The following is a 17862-nucleotide window of genomic DNA, read 5'->3' as shown; positions in this document are numbered from 1 at the left end:
ACAATACCGTGGCTTCCAGCAAACAATCCATGACAGAAGAACTATTTGAACTCTTAGAATTAGGCATACATTTTTCATTTTCTGTAGGCTACATCTTGGACAATACCATGTGTAGCCAGGGGCTCCAATATGTAAAATACAATGAATACAGCTACATCTAGTTCTAAATAAACAGACAGCAGTCAAAGTCACCAGTTCAAGCGCTGTTACAAAGCAGTTTTATTAAAGGAATAAAATGACTATTTGCTGGTCCTGCTGGGAAAGACTGAAGAGATAGAAGATAGGTGAAGAGGCGGCAGCACAGTGTTACACCAATGAGGGAGAATAGAATAACTCACTACAAACAATAGAAAGGGAATTAATCACTACAACCATTAGGAAGAGATTAGATCACTATAAACAGTACACTCACAACTTAAGAGTGACCACGCCCAAACTATCAACACACCACTCCAATTGGGTACCACACCACACGTCCCCCAGTGCACCCCGACTGCCACCAGGAAACCCTACAGAAGGACAGAGGACCAGTGTTAAGTCTATTTAAAATACTAAAATCGGGCAGCATCAATAAACAAACAATTATAACAAGTGGATAATAATCGGCGCTTGACTGGAATCAAAAGAACAAAGACAAGTTAGCCAGAGCACATTCATATAACAAATCAACAATAAATTTGACAATTGTTGCCTTGTAGACATTCATAATTTTCCATAACTACAAAAGGTATAAGTTGACACAACCCAGGCAGCTATAGGGATGTGTCCTCCAGGCTCCAGGCACAGCACCAGATGACCAGTCACTCTACAAACAAACAAACAATTCAAACACAGCATAGGGGAAAATACATGCATAGTCCTGGATGCTTAATAGACAAAACCATGACTTACCCACTAACAGTAAAGTATTACCTCGACTGTATTTGAGTGGGGAGGGCTGTATTAAAGCAGCTGTCCTAAAAGAAGGACATAGACATAAATAACCTTCTACATGATGTGTGTGTGCGTGTCTGGTGTGAGAGAGAAACTTCACCAAACTGCATGGCTTACCCTATAGGTCTCAGGACGTTTCTCCACATGTGTTTTGACAAGAGGTGCAAGGCAAAAGCCAGAAACACTCCAAGCTTGGCCTTTTATACTCTAAGCACCTCCCACTGACACCTGTTCCTACTTCCTCATTATCTTCCCAGTGCACCCAATCCTAAGTCCCACCCACTACACATGTCTTCCAGCAAACAATCCATGACATAGAAGGGCATTCATTCTTCATTTTTTGTAGGCTACATCTTGGACAATACCATGCCTTCCAGCAAACAATCCATGACATAGAAGGGCATTCATTTTTCATTTTTTGTAGGCTACATCTTGGACAATGCCGATTAGAACTCTTTGAACTTTGAACTATGCTTTTTGAAAATCCATTTTTCATTTTACATAGTGTTTACATATTGTCAGAACTTGTATTAAAATTTCAAATATATGTTGCTTGTAGTTTGGTTATTTGCCACTTTAATCAGTCATGCCGGTATGGGGTTGTAAAAGCTGCAGCCAATAGGTTGACATTTACATTATATGCAGTAGATTAGAGGTCTTTGAGCAGTTATTGCTGGCATCTATTCATTCTGCACCTGCATCAATACTTACTACTGTGTTAACCAAAGAAACGTGAACTTTTTACTGTTGTAAAAACAAAGTATAAACACATGGGATGCAGAGATGTTGATTTTCACACCAACCTATAAAATGTCTTCATTTATGCCAGTGGAAATCACCCATCAATTTGTAATAGAAATCCTACTGCATGTTACAATCCCCCAAATACTTCATTTTCTAAGACAGTGGTTCTCAAACTTTTCATGTCAAGGACCCCTACACTGACCCAAATTAGACCACTGACCCCCATTTGATAAGATTATGTTCCAGAGCCCCCCATCTGATAAGATTTTTGCTTGAGATGTTTTATTACAGAAAGTATGAAACCCATGACCAAAATAGTCATACATTCTGTCATTGTGTTACTTATGGGTGGAATTCACATCTGAATGAAAACATATTTGAATGATTTCAAATCCTTGACTTGCTGTGGTAAGTGATGTAAAAAAAAATATATATATAACTTTATAATACACAAATTGAAATTCTGGTGCCATGAACATGATATATGCAAGTCCTGGAAAGTGAAAATGTAGGGAGGGGAGGCTGGCTAGTGAAAAGGTAAGGGCATACATAAAACCACTCAGAAATCCTCACATTTTGGGATGAAAAAGGTGACGGTCACCTAAAGGGGACTATTTGCACCCCTGCAAATCCTACGTAGTCACATACAGAGAATTTAGCCAGAAATATATTTGTAAGGGTTACACCAGATTATCTTGCAAATCAGCGTGAAGAATGTTTTTTTTTTACGACAGCCAAGCGAGCGTAAAATCACCGGCCAAGCCTGCGGGCTGGGCGTGGACTTAGAAGGCCACGAGCCCAGTGCATTGTGGGAAGTGGGGTATTTCTGCCCCTTCGCACCCGCCCCTCCCCTCCCACCCCCACCCCACCCCACAGAGTGGATTTTCTTTGATTTCTCTGGCTAGGAACCACCGATTAAAAAAATGTCAACGGATTTCAACTCCATAGGTGTGTTACATTTACTAGATCTTCATATTCACACCGGAAAAGCCATCCTTTAAGTGTGGGGTGAGCATGGGTTCGGCTAGTGTGCCGGGTCCTGGAGGGGGTTCTGGTGGGAGCTCGGACGGGTAGGCAGGCTTGGTGTTGGGGGTGGGTCGGTGCACAGGGTGGCTAGAGGCACTGAGGCAGCGCTGTGCACGGTCCCGCTGATCTAAATCAGTTTCTGGCAGCAAATAACTTTTTGACACAACACTGGCCAGTAGGCTATACGGGGTCATCCCTATGTTCCCCGGGTCCTATGTTCCCCGGGTCCTATGTTCCCCGTTTTTCCCAAATGGTGTCCACCCGCTATGCCGACCACCCGCAATGCCGACCTTAGGTTTAGGCGTGGGGGTGGGAGAGGTTAGGTTTTGGGTTAGGGTCTGGGGGAGGTTAGGTTTAGGCATGGGGGGAGGTTAGGTTTGGCGTGGGGGCTGGGAAAGGTTAGTGAAAAACGGGGAATATAGAACCCGGGGAACATAGAACCCGGGGAACATAGACATGATCCCGGCTATACAGTAACCTCTCTCCCTGCAATTGCACCATGCAACAATAGCTTAACCCGAGTGGATAATTCTGGTATAGGCTACTGAAATAGGCTAGAATTAAAATCTCACACATCCCTACCCTATTAAAGAAACAAATATTTTTAAATGTGTATGTTATAGCCTATATCAGCGAAACGACTAATTAATACTAATTACTAATTACAAAAGCATCAATTTTTGTTACGAATCCGAACTGGTTCATCCTCCAATTCTCTCCCTCTCTCGTTCTCTCTCTCTCTCTCTCTCTCACTCTCTCACTGCTTGTAGTCAGCAAGAAAGAAGCTGCTGTCACAGACGTGATGGTGGTGACGCTGTGGCTTTTAAGGGGAGTGATCTCACAATTGTGATACTGTTTTGGGCATAAACACGCCTATATGAGGTTTGCGCCGAGGTGACACGAAGTACAGCGGGCCAACACGCCCACAATTAGGGCTTTGCGCAGCGCTATTCCAGCGCAAAACGGGCGCTAACGCTAAATTACCGCCGTTGCGAAGAAAGGGCCCATAGTCTGAAACTAGCGATTGAGACCATAAACACATTACGAAAGTGTTTACTGAGGCCATACTTGAGGCTTCAAAACAGAAGTCCACCAACCAATACACTTTAGATTACTAGATGCAGAAAGCCTTGTAAATGAAATGTAAATTATTTACACATCATTTACAACAGGTGAGGAACACTTCATTTACTAAAGGTTTATGACTGACAACACATTTGTAACTATGTTAACATAGCCTCAACACAAGACTCATCAGTCATTCTAAATGGCTGCACGCGATATACACGTGACAATAAAACTGTACTCACCCCCGAGACAATGTTGTTATCCAAGTTTTGGGTGCCATGGCACTCCCAAATAGTGCGTAGTTTGCGATAGCTAGCCCTTATTCACATGCCGGAGCCGATGCTCAAAATTGTAAACTGCAGCACACCCTCACAAGCACTGAGCACTGAACCGATACATCCGGCGCTGTGGAGCAGTTGAAACCCAAAATGACACAGCCGAAGAAGGCTGTGTTTTATGGTTAGGGTTAGGGTTAGCTCTAAACTTCGGGACTGGCTGATGAGTCTCGCGTTGAGGCTAGCGCTCTACCATGTCCACATTCTGATGCGGCTGGGATATTACTCTCAATTTTGACAAGAATTTTGACAATTTAAAAGTGGAAACGGAACTCATTTGGGAGATGACCCATAAGCATTTTACGAAATGTCTGTAAAAAAATAATTCTTTCAGACCCACATAGGGGAAATCCCTAGGTTCGTATAGACTAGAACTGCACTTCAAGCATCCAGCGCCAAGGCCGTGCCCCTTTTTAGGGGAAAGCCACCATAGTAAAAGACTGTACAAGAAGCCGAAACCACTTCAAACAAACTATTTAAAACGGTTTAATTTGATAGAGATATGCCGAACAGTTGCTGTGTTGTTAGTTTCACTAACAATAATTAAATAAAAACCGGATCTGCGATATATATTTTTTAATAGAGTAGGGGTGACACCATCAATGTGGACGATGCATGTAACCTGGTGGAAACTGGATACAGCGTTCAAGTAGCCTACCTCATGTCGATGTATCTTGCGCATATTCTATAGCCGGCCGAGTTAAAATATATTGTCATGTCATGGTGTCTTAGTTTGGGTCATTTATAAACTAAATTAATTCTGTTCTTTTTCTATAGATTGTTTTTGTACTGCTATTTTACATTGAAGTCAACGCGAGTTGCTTGTGTTGTCCCCTAAAAAGGGGCACAGCCTTCATGTTTTGCAAATTACCTGGATGTGCTGGTCTGGTCCAGATATATAGGCTATATGGGCATGCTTTACACCGCTTTTGGCCATGAACCAAGGAAACTGGAAACAATACTGGAAACAAGTGCGCCAAAAAACCTTCTTTGTTGCCGTTAGCTTGACGCAGCGAGGTTACGTTAGCTAGTACCTGATAAAAAGAACAGCAACACAAGTTGTATAGTAGGCTAGTGTTAGCACATTTCTCCAGTAGTCACTGCCGAGGAAGGTTTCTGGAGAGCCAAAGACAATGGAGTAGGCCTACTCGCCATGTGAAATCTTATGATCAATATCCATGTCTTTCCCAGCGCAGGCAGCAGAGATGCCTTTGGATTTCAACTCTTGTAGCCTATACTTGATCCTCCATTATCGATAACAGTGGACAGACAACTATAACTATTCCATCAGCTAGCCATTTGTTTGAAAAGTTCTTCCCAAGCAGTTGACACACTGTCGGCCAGGTCATACTAAGCTTTTCCCAAAGCCAGTAGACACGTGAGAACGTCTCTTTCCTCGATTAATTGTCTGATGCAAAGCTTCTGTATTGGCTTAAAATATGTGATATTGTGAATCCGCAATGTTTCTACAAGAACTTCTTAAAAAACTTTGTTCGGTAGCTACCTCCATCTTTTGTTTTGTTGTTTGCCGTTTTATTTTCTTATTGTTTCCGCTGCTTGTTTCCTGTCTAGGATGGGCTCTAGGCCGGTGTCATGCCGAGTTTTGCACCCCCGCCGCCAAATGCATCCCCACCTCACGAGAGCATATTGTAATGATTTATACGGAAACTTAACTGTTTACAAATTATATAATTGTCGGTAGACGTTATCTCCAGGCCAAGGGGTCTGTCCTGGCTCATGGAGACCAACTTTGATGCATAAAATCCGCATTGAGGTGACTTCCATGCTTGGGGCTCTCTTCTGGCTCAAGGAGGCCGACTTTGGTGCTTAAAATCCGGCTACAGGTGACCTCGAGGCCTGGGGGACTCTCCTGGCTTTATGGAAGGGGATGCAAGTCTCGGCGGTTTGTAGGCTACCTGCCGAGATTTGCATCCCTGTTTTTAAGTTAGAACAGCCCCAAAATGTGGTGGGGATGCAATTCTCGGCAGGGGTGTAAAACTCGGCATGACACCTGTCAGGCCGAGTGACAAAATCCCTTGTAAACGGAGGCCAGGCTCTTTCTCACGAAGAGCCTGGTGACGCAAGGTTAGGCTAGAAGAGTCACGACATCTCCATTCACTCCAATGGACCAGTTTTTTTTACTCTTGAAGTAAGGTCCTGGATTAAGCAGCACTATTGAGTTGCAGCAAAATGGACAGTTTGTGTTGTAGCCTACTTTGAAAGTTTTTTATTTTTATTTTATTTTTTTTATATCAAATTGTACCTACATTTCAGCTTTATTTTGGCATTCAAAAGTAGCGCGAGACCGCTTCCTGGCTGTTCATATGAGTCACGCATTTTGTTCCTCCGCTACTCTGGGCACCTTTCACCCTGCTTTTTGTCATGGGGGCGTAAACCAATGAACACCGAAAGGAAGTGCGCCAAAAAACGTCTTTGTTGCCGTTAGCTTGACGTCTCTTTCCTCGATTAATTGTCTGATGCAAAGCTTCTGTATTGGCTTAAAAGATGTGAGATTGTGAATCCGCAATGTTTCTACAAGAACTTCTTCAAAAACTTCGTACGTCCATCTTTTGTTTTGTCGTTTGCCGTTCTGATACGTTGTGTCTAATTGTCAAGTTAACGTAAAAGTTGACGAGCTATATCCGCTGTTACTTCCTGTCTAGGGCGGGCTCTAGGCCGGAACCAGGCAGGGTGACAAAATCAATTGTGAACTGAGGCCAGGCTCTTTCTCGCCGAGAAGAGCCTGGTGACGCGAGGTTATTCCTCCGCTGACGCTGGTCTATGAACCCGGAAAAGGGCGTGCCTTTGGCACTACATTTGGCCCTACCGAGATGCCGTAGCTGTCATGATGTCGCTCTTCGCAGGCTTGTTGTTTGTTATTGTTTGTGCAGTGGTGTTTGTCATAAGGTTATATGTTGTTGTGAAGAGCGGGCCAACATGTCAGCCAGGAGCCAGAGGTCCGGTCACCGTGCTGCTGGTCGCAGGTTCAGGTAATGGCATCACATACTAAACATTACACACAGCTAACCCCGGGCTGTTCTCTCCTATACAGGACACGTCACGCCAAAAGCTATGCAACATTGTCATTTGTACATATTAAGCATCGAACGTCATGCTTAGTCTTTGAAGCTAGTTAACAACATGACTTTTCCCAACTCGTTAGGACGTATCAAGAAATTCGGCATACAAGTAATCCACCAAACAACACAGTTTAATATGAATATCATCTAATCTATAATCTCCCTCAACCAAAACGCAGCGTGTGAAACACTTCTAAAGTGTAAAGTTATGGAAATAGATGCTTCTAGGTGGAACAGCTGTATGCCGAAATGACCAGAAGACCCTAACGATGACTAGTCCTATAGGTCCTACGTTATTTGTGTGAGGTGTTGTGTGTCAATAAGCAAGCACTTAAAAAAAAAAAAAAAAGCAAGCACTTGCCAGCTAACTTCCCTAGCGTCACGTTAGCGTCATGCACAAGCACCAGTGTTGGGGGTAACCAGGGTTGGGTAGGTTACTTTTAAATAGGAATCCCTTAAAGTTACTTGTTACTTGTTAAAAATTGTACTTAGTAACGTAATCCGATTACCACTATTTAACACATTCACTGCCAGACGTTTTTTTTTACTGTAGTTAGCTTCTGCCAGAGGGGTTTTTTGAGGATTCTGGCTCATCTTTCAAGACCCGAGGATTCTTTTCTGCTAAGATTTTGTGAACACACAATATCTCAAAAGAACTAATAGAATGTGTGCTTTCTCTGTCTAAAAGAGTTAGTTTGTAGAGTTAGTAGTTATGTAAGCATTAGCAGTTGAATACAGCATGGTTTTAGCGTCAGAAAAAATATTCAGAGATAAACGGCTTTTTGTGAAATTCGATAGAACAGTCACTTTAACCATTCATTTTTGGCTCTCTCTCTCTCTCTCCCTCCCCCTCTCGCTCTCTCTCTCTCTCTCTCTCCCTTCCTCTCGCTCTCCCTCCCTCTCTCTCTCTCTCTCTCTCTCCCTCCCTCTCGCTCTCCCTCCCTCTCTCTCTCTCTCCCTCCCTCTCGGGAGGGAGACGCACTAGGTTTAATCCTAGTGAGAGGGGGAGAGGGAGAGAGAGAGAGAGAGAGAGAGAGGGAGGGAGGGAGAGAGAGAGAGCGAGAGAGAGAGAGAGGGAGAGAGCGAGAGGGAGAGTTGCTTCAACTCCTCCCTCCGTGGGCGTTCTTCTTGGCTGCAGCGGCCGTCACAAGCTTGTCACCAGACCAGTCTCAGTGCTTTGCTGCTGTCCTGTGCCTGTGGCTGCGCGGCCGCTGTTTGAGGAAGTCGGGATGGACTCGCTCGCTTCTTGGAGTTTTGGTTGAGAGAAGCTTTTGCGATTCTGGTCATATTTATGCTGCGTGTTTCAAAGTGTGTTCCACCTGTAATCTATTATGTAAATTTGCAATCCCGCATCGCCAGCAATCAGCGCGAAAACGAAAGCGTTTTCCCCCATCCATTTTCATGAGAATGGCTGGGGTGAGAATGGCGTGACAAGTTAAAAAAATGCTTGCCTTCCTCTAGTCAGGAGAGCACTGTTGCCACTTAGTGGGTCGGTGGAATGGGTTGTAAACGTTCGGTGGCTCCAATAATTATATAAGAGATGTAAAAGGGTTAGATGCACATCCCACGGTCAAAAAAAAAAAAATCATTTTTTTGACGACTCAACTCGTCGTTGGCAGTGAACAGCTGGATTGTGTTTGACGACTCAACTCGTTCTTGGCAATTAACGTGTTAAAAGTAAAGTAGGGATTACTTTCAGTTACTTTTGGATTACTTATTTTTTTTTTAATCCAGGAATGTCCCATTGGGATACAAGATCTCTTCTTCCAGGGAGTCCTGGTTAAGAGTCCTGGCTAAAACCCTTATTTAACTAGATGAAGCATGTTTTACCATTGATAACCAGATAAGAATGTTTATACCAACATGAAGTTAATACGTCAAAAAAATGATTTTTTTTTTTTGACCGTGGGATGTGCATCTAACCCTTTTACATCTCTTATATAAATATTGGAGCCACCGAACGTGTACAACCCATTCCACCGACCCACTAAGTGGCGACAGTGCTCTCCTGACTAGAGGAAGGCAAGCAAAAAGCAGTGTGAGGAAGCCATTCTCATGAAAATGGATTGGCGAAAACGCTTTCGTTTTCGCGCTGATTGCTGGCGGTGCAGGATTGCAAATTTGCATAATAGATTACGGGTGGAACACACTTTGAAACACGCAGCATAAATATGACCAGAATCGCAAAAGCTTCATCAAAGCTCTCAACCGAAACTCCAAGAAACGAGCGAGCCCATCCAGACTTGCACAGCGGCCGCCAGCAGACAGGCACAGTAGCAGCAAAGCAGTGAGCCTGGTGACGCGAGGTTACAGCAGCAACAGAAACGAGCTTGTGACACGCCCGCTGCAGCCAAGAAGAACACACACGGAGGGAGGAGTTTGAAGGAGAGGGGTGTTTCCTGCTGTTATGGAGGAAATGACTGTTCAAAACTATTGTTTAGATGTCTGACGTCTTACTGATGCCAAAAATGAATGGTTAAAGTGACTGTTCTATCGAATTTCACAAAAAGCCGTTTATCTCAGAATAAATTTTCAGACGCTGAAACCATGCTGTATTCAACTGCTAATGCTTACATAACTACTAACTCTACAAACTAACTCTTTTAGACAGAGAAAGCACACATTCAATTAGTTCTTTTGAGATATTGTGTGTTCACAAAATTCTAACAGAAACGAATCCTCGGCTCTTGAAAGATGAGCCAGAATCCTCAAAAAAAAACCTTGGCAGAAGCTAACTACAGTATTGAAAAACGGCTGGCAGTGAATGTGTTAAGGAGAATACAACAAGAGTTATTTTTAAGACCACTTTAACACGTTCACTGCCGTTGACGAGATATCTCGTCTTAAAAAATCCAACGGTTGACTGCCGTTGACGAGATATCTCGTCTTAAAAAAAAACAAAAAAAATTTGACGGTGGGACGTGGATCTAACCCTTTTACATCTCCTATATAAATATTGGAGCCACCGAACGTGTACAACCCATTCCACCGACCCACTAAGTGGCGACAGTGCTCTCCAGACTATTGAAATCCGAGCCAAAACTGCAGGGAAAAGCTTGAGGAAGCCATTCTCATACTGTAGGCGAAAACGCTTTCGCGCTGGAGCACAACTGGTGGCGCACAACGGTGGGGGGTTCCAAAAATAGACTGGGTGGAACACACTTTGAAACACGCAGCATAAAGCCCAGAATCGCAAAAGATTCATCAAAGCTCTCAACCGAAACCCCAAGAAACGAGCGAGCCCCATCCAGACTCGCCCAGCGGCCGCCAGCAGACAGGAGCAGCAGCAGCAGCAGCAGCAGAAACGAGCTTGTGACACGCCCGCTGCAGCCAAGAAGAACACACACGGAGGGATGAGTTTGAAGGAGAGGGGGGTTTCCTGCTGTTATGGAGGAAATTACTGTTCAAAACTATTGTTTAGATGTCTGACGTCTTACTGATGCCAAAAATGAATGGTTAAAGTGACTGTTCTATCGAATTTCACAAAAAGCCGTTTATCTCAGCTTAAATTTTCAGACGCTGAAACCATGCTGTATTCAACTGCTAATGCTTACATAACTACTAACTCTACAAACTAACTCTTTTAGACAGAGAAAGCACACATTCTATTAGTTCTTTTGAGATATTTTGTGTTCACAAAATCCTAACAGAAAAGAATCCTCGGCTCTTGAAAGATGAGCCAGAATCCTCAAAAAAAAACCTTGGCAGAAGCTAACTACAGTATTGAAAAAACGGCTGGCAGTGAATGTGTTAATTTACGTTATGGGTATTTTTCATGATGTGGAGTGGAAGACGCAGCTTGTTGCTTTAATCTTGAAACACGAAGTGAAATGCTGTAAGCACTTCTGCCCTGTTGACTCCACGCCTGACCCAACTTGCTGCAGCTTTGCTCCGACATCTGTGAAAAATAGAAGCCTTGCATATCTTTTTCGGAGAGCTCCGGATCATCGGAGCTGGGATGGAGTAGACACGCAACGCAGCGGAGTAGGTGGGAGTTGACACAATGATTAGAGTGGAAACGTATCGGCTCCGAAGCCGTACCGCAGCGCAGACGGACCGAACACGGACTCAGTGGAATGTGGCCGTGAAAGTAAAAACCTCTCGCCCCATGCCGACTAGAGCAGCGTTTGTCAGCACGGGTATCAGGCGGATACATTCAATGCAGATTTTCCACTGCCTGGCAGCTCGTAAGGTTCAGCTGACAGCCCCACACACAAGCGCCTTCCACATCGATTCATTTTCAGTAGAATCCATGTGGAAGGCGCTTGATCTGTCTAAACACTGAGCGAACGTAAAAGTGCTGTTGCTCCGCCTCGCTCGTCCTCGTCACAGTCAGTCACTGGCACCAGGCTACACCGTTTCTTGTTGTTATTTTGTAAAATGAATGAAGAGGCAAGGGCGAATGTAATCCCGCCTGTAACGTTGTTACTATAGCCCCGTTACTGTCATCTAGATTACACATCTTAAAATGTACTGTGACAGATTACAGTTACCGTTTTTTTGTAATCAGATTACGTAACGGCGTTACATGTAATCCGTTACTCCCCAACCCTGGGGGTAACTCATTACAAAAGCAACATATGTATATTACTTTTAGCAGTAACTCAGTAATATAACTTATTACTTATATGATTTCAGTAATATTATACCATTTACTTTGTCAAGTAACTCAAGTTACAAATTTAGTTTAATTTTAATTTTTATCAAAGCACATATTTGAATAAAGATACAATCATTTCCGAATCAAACTGTGCGTTTTATGCAAATAACCACTATAGATGACAATAACAAAGGAAAAGAATAACATTTTGAATTTTGGATTGTTTACACTGACTTCAAGGCAGTTGAAATTAGTTTTCGGGATGGTTCCGGGGCAGCGATGTCATTCTGCTGCTGCTGTTGCTTTGGTAAAAGTAATGCAAAAGTAGTGTAATAAGTAACGAGTTACTCTACACAGACAGTAATATTGTAAAGTAACTTATGACTTTCAAATGAAAGTAACTAGTAATATGTAGTATATTACATTTTGAAAGTAACTTGCCCAACACTGAGCACCACTATACTGCTACAGTATAGCGGTTAAACAGCTTTATCTATAGCACATGGTATAACTGTATAACATGGTTCACAGAGTACTTTAACAATCAGGATACAATTAAACAATAACTGAGAGTGTCCATTCATATTTTCCACGAATGCTATGTATCCATATATAGATGTGTTGTGATTATGATAATGAATGAGAACAGCTATCAAGCCTCTGTATAAGAGGTTCCTACCTCTGGAGTTTTGATGCAGTGAACACTGAACAGCATAATGCACATAAACAAATCTGTACATTATGTCCCTTCATTTGTAGATGGGTGTATAGTTTTTAAAACAATCCTATACCATTACCTTTTCCATGTACCTTTTCATACATTCAGAACCTGTAGTAGCCTATCTACATGGTTCTATGTTGTAGAGGTCGACCGATTAATCGGCCGGCCGATTAATTGGGGCCGATTATTGGCATTTTTAATTAATCGGCATCGGCCTGCAAAAAAAAAGTTTTTTTTTTTTTTTTTTTTTTTTTTTTTTTTTGGCAGGCCAGGCCAGGCCAGGCCACCGGGCATTTGCCCGACGTGCCCGATTATGCAGTCCGCCACTGAATGTGAGTCTTCTCATGCACCCATGAGCCTACTGCAGCGATCCTCAAAGTCCGGACTCCGGTCCGCATCCGGACCCAGACGCCGTTCTATCCGGACCGAGCCCTATAACCTACAAATCACTGAATAGTTACATTTTCACGGAGCATTTCTATTTTAACCGGCACATGCTTTTCTAGCCTTTACGGTACTGGTTTATCTGTCAGGAAGCTCACAGACCAATGCATGCGCTGTAAATCATCACACGTGATGCTACTCAGCCAATCAACAAGCGAATCGATTCTGCCTGCTGCTGCTGCGGGGCTGCGGGAGAGTTGACACACGGACGGAGGAGAGGCGAGACTCAGAGAAATGCGAGAGAAGTAGGCTATTTCACATCGCGTGCTCAAAAGAAACGAGTAGCCCGTGAAAACAAAGCTTTAGTTTGAATCCAGAGCAGGCAGACTCATGTTCATTCATTGGTCTCACGAGCAGTTCAAAACCAGTATGTCTCGTGAAGTGTGATGCGATCCTGACCAGCTGTCTATGGAAGTGCCACACATGAGCAAACACACACTCAAATCCAGGGCGCACACACACTGGCATGCAAAGTTTGCATTGCGAGCGACCGATAGATAGAAAGACAGACAGGCAGGCAGGCAGGCAGGCAGGCAGGCACAGACAAACAGAGTGGGAGCTCACTTCTATCAAGAGAAAAGGAGGTTTGTTGGCTGAGAGCCTGACTGATAAAATGTGAAATGGAGTTAAGAAAAGGAAGACAAGGGGGAACTTATTTTTCTAAAATTAAAGCACTTTATTTTAAGATGCAAATTTTTCCAAAGCACTCTGTTGTGTTATTTCTAAATGCAGCCATTATTGTACTTGAAATGAGAAAAGAACATGTATTTATTATTAGTGTAGGCTAGTTATTTATAATTAATCCAGTTAAATATGAAAACTGTAAATAAACATTATTGATGTTTATTTTGATTTAACAGTCAGTCATTGACTACATACAGACGTTGTACCATTAGGCTACTGCAATCATTGAAGTAGCCTAAGTTCAATGCCACTGAATCATAACGCAAGCTCAATGTTCCGGACCTTCGCTTGAGGACATTTTCTCTATCTGGACCTCTTAGAATTTTAATTTAGTGCCCCTGGCCTACTGTAACGTTACGTTTCCTCAGTCACCACCATCTTCTGCAAACACACTTCTCCCATCAAATGACAGCAAATCTAAACAGTTACATTATTATTATTATTATTATTGTTAATGTATAGAACAGTGCATGAATGAGTTCTCTGACATACTGCTCTCTCGCTATAGCCTACCAGTCACTACTGAAATCTATACCGCATAACCCAATGTATTTTTCTATTTAACACATTGAGTGCCAGCCATTTTTTCATCCTGTAGGTAAGTTGTGCCAGGGTTTTTTTTTAGGATTCTGGCTCATTTTACAAGAGCCGAGGATTATTTTCTGTTAAGAATTCATGAACACCAATCATCTAAAAATAACTAATAGAATGTGTGCTTTCTCTGTCTAAAAGAGTTAGTTTGCAGAGTTAGTAGTTATGTAGATATTAGCCGTTGAGTACAGCATGGTTTCAGAGATTTTCAGAGAGTTTGGAGATAAATGGATTTTTAGAACCACCTCACGTGCCTGTGATTATGGGTGCCCTTGTCTCCCACTCTTGCCCTTGTCTCTCTCTCTCTCTCTCTCTCTCTCTCTCTCTCTCTCTCTCTCTCTCTCTCTCTCTCTCTCTCTCTCTCTCTCTCTCTCTCTCTCTCTCTCTCTCTCTCGAGAGAGAGAGAGAGAGAGAGAGAGAGAGAGAGAGAGAGAGAGAGAGAGAGAGAGAGAGAGAGAGAGAGAGAGAGAGAGAGGGAGAGAGCGAGAGGGAGAGTTGCTTCAACTCCTCCCTCCGTGGGCGTTCTTCTTGGCTGCAGCGGCCGTCACAAGCTTGTCACCAGTCTGACAGTGCTTTGCTGCTGTCCTGTGCCTGTGGCTGCGCGGCCGCTGTTTGAGGAAGTCGGGACGGACTCGCTCGCTTCTTGGAGTTTTGGTTGAGAGAAGCTTTTGCGATTCTGGTCATATTTATGCTGCGTGTTTCAAAGTGTGATCCACCTGTAATCTATTATGTAAATTTGCAATCCCGCATCGCCAGCAATCAGCGCGAAAACGAAAGCGTTTTCCCACATCCATTTTCATGAGAATGGCTGGGGTGAGAATGGCGTGACAAGTTAAAAAAATGCTTGCCTTCCTCTAGTCAGTAGAGCACTGTCGCCACTTAGTGGTCGGTAAAATAGATTATACACATTCTCTTGCTCCAATAGTGATCTCAAAGATGTAAAAATTGTTGATTGATGTCCCACCGTCAAAAAAAATAAATGTTTATGTAAGACGAGATATCTCGGCTCTGGCACTCAAGCGTTGGATTATGTAAGACGAGATATCTCGGCTATGGCACTTAACGTGTTAATAAAAAGAATAATCAAAAACATGTTACTGTACTGGCTAAGATAACATCTTATATTAGATGTAGGCCTACAGTATAATGTTATATTCGATTTTCAATGTGCATGAATGGATAATGGAAATCTAGGCTACTAGATTTCTTTAAAAAAAAATACCAACAGAAGAATATTGCACATTTTTTGGGGGCGCTACCCACACGTTTAGCTGTGTGTTTCTCATTCCACGAATGCACAATCCTTACAAGTTGTACCCCGTTGTAAAGGTGACTAATCAGGCTTTCCAACTATATAAAATACAATACCAATTGGTATTATTAAAGGGGAGAAATAATCAAGCAAAATAACGTTTCCAAACTTTTTTTGAGGAGTTTATTTTAATCGTATTTTATCGAATGAAAAAAATAATAATAATCGGCATTATATATCGGCCATCGGCCGCCCTGCTCTCTAAAGATCGGCATCGGCATCGGCCATTGAAAAAGCAATATCGGTCGACCTCTACTATGTTGGCCTAGTTTAACGATCCAAGTCTAGTTGATCCTTTCCTATTAGCTACATGTATCATGTATGTATGATGTCAGACATTTGGGTGTTTGGTTTATAGTTTTGCAAGAGAGTTATTCATTTTCTTAAACACTTAATTTAATCCTGTATTCTTTGACTCAGTGCTTCAATCTTCTATAGTCCACTAAAATTTTAATAATTTGTGTTTATCTAAAATGATTCTGTGTGTACATGCCGATAGTCACTATTTAGTTGGTCCTACTCCTAAGTCACACTTCAATATGAATATAACCTATAACCTAATTCACATGAAACTGACCAATAATTGTGTCCTAATATTATAATCTTCACTTCTAGTCATCTGTTTGATGAGGAACCTAAACAAGCAAATGTCATAGAAAACTGAGGCATACTGCAGTATTAAACTCCAATTTAAATGATAGAAACCAAAGGCAGAATAGCCTGGAAAAACCCTCCTGATAACATCACCTCACATCATGTTTCGCTCTACGTATCAGTCTGGACTTCCAGCCGTCCGCACTGATTTCAGTTGGCGGGAGCTTGTCTTGACAGACAAATACTTCAGCCAATCAATGTCGCCAAATCCAGTCCTTCAGCCAATCAGCATTGCCAAATCCAATCCAAATCCAGTCAGAAGAATGGCGAAAACATTTTTTCCACTGAGAAACTCCGCTGGTGCATACTGTACTCTTGTTCTTGTTTCATTTTTGTTCAGTCTATTTCTGCAATAACTGCACTTATGGCTGTGTTGACTAGGGATGGGTACCGTTCACATTTGAACCGATACCGGTACGATACCGGTACCTGGAATTCGGTACGGTACCCAAAACGGTACCATTTTCGGTACTTTACACGCTCTAATAACAAAAAAAATTACAGTTGTAAAAAAAAAAAAAAGTCCAAACTTCTCAGAGAGAGCGGTCGGTATTCACTAAAGCCTTCATATCTCAGGCTCTGTAGCACATAGAAACATAAAATAAAAGCATTTGAGAGCTTAACCCTTTGGCTTTTCGTATTATATTTGCTCTAATGTTCATTAAAAAAAAAAGATCTTTAACCCCAAAAAATAAAAATAAAAAGATTCTAATGCATTTTAAGAAATGTTAATAAAGATTACGGCAAATGTAACCCTTCCAAATAAAAAGCCACGGGTTTAAGCTCTCAAATGCTTTTTATTTCATGTTGATAGCTACTATACAGGCTGAGGAAATACGTTCTGTTGAACCCTTGACAATTACTGCAGCAACGTCAACGTTATCCAGCTAACGCTAGCTAATTAAATAACGTTACCTGATGTTGTAGTCGATGCCTCTCTCAACGTTACAGCTGAGGAGGTGCTGCTAACGTTAGCTGCGGTGCGCTGCCTGCTTCATTCACATCTACGGTAATACTGTAGCGATTCGGGGTTTGACGTGTATTGTGGGGTTTCCGTGTGTAGCTAGGAACTGATATGTGTGGGTGTGTTCTAGGGCTGTTGAAACGAATTTTGATATTCGAATATTATTCGAATTTAATAATTATGAACGAAATTCGATTATTATTATTTTTTAAAAACGAATATTATTATTTTTTTTTAATTTTTTTTTTTTTTTTTTTTTTTTTTTTTAGAACACTAGAACAGTGACAAGTTCTGACAACATACTTGAAGAAAAGAGTGTTAACTGAAGTTGACTGTTGAAGCTGCTATACTGATGTAAACCTACCTGTAGCTCTTAAAATGTATGTTCATTCATTGTTAACTGAAGTTGACTGTTGAAGCTGCTATACTGAATGTAAACCTGTAGCTCTTAAGTGCAATACGTGACTGATTTTTTTTTGTTCATGGCTCATTGTTGTTTTGGCAAAGTTTACTTATTTGTTTATTGATAAGGAGCTCAAACAAAGGCTGTGTCTTTTTTTATTATCAATTATTTTATTTTAGCATTTCAGACAGCACCAATACATCACTGATGAATATTAACTAAGCTCTGGTTTTCTGACCTATTTTCTAATGCAATGAATGTATATGTACATTGTACAAGGAACATGTTTTCTTAAATAAACAT

The 17862-nt window shown here is 42.0% G+C and overlaps 1 protein-coding gene across 1 annotated transcript in view; it reads left to right on the top strand.

The window, feature by feature from the left end:
* The first annotated feature begins 6938 nt into the window (after window positions 1-6938).
* LOC310772364 (UDP-N-acetylglucosamine transferase subunit ALG14-like) overlaps window positions 6939-17862 on the top strand; it is a 73907-nt gene continuing 62983 nt past the window's right edge. Inside the window, exon 1 of the mRNA XM_083632144.1 lies at window positions 6939-7096. Coding sequence (XP_083488270.1) covers window positions 6952-7096 — 145 coding nt within the window. The 5' untranslated portion in view covers window positions 6939-6951. The remainder of the gene's footprint in view (window positions 7097-17862) is intronic.

This window comes from Poromitra crassiceps (assembly GCF_964638095.1).
Source record: "Poromitra crassiceps genome assembly, chromosome: 2".
NCBI lineage: Eukaryota > Metazoa > Chordata > Actinopteri > Beryciformes > Melamphaidae > Poromitra > Poromitra crassiceps.
The sequence above is the reverse complement of the archived record's forward strand: the minus strand, read 5'-3'. Positions and strand labels throughout refer to the sequence as shown.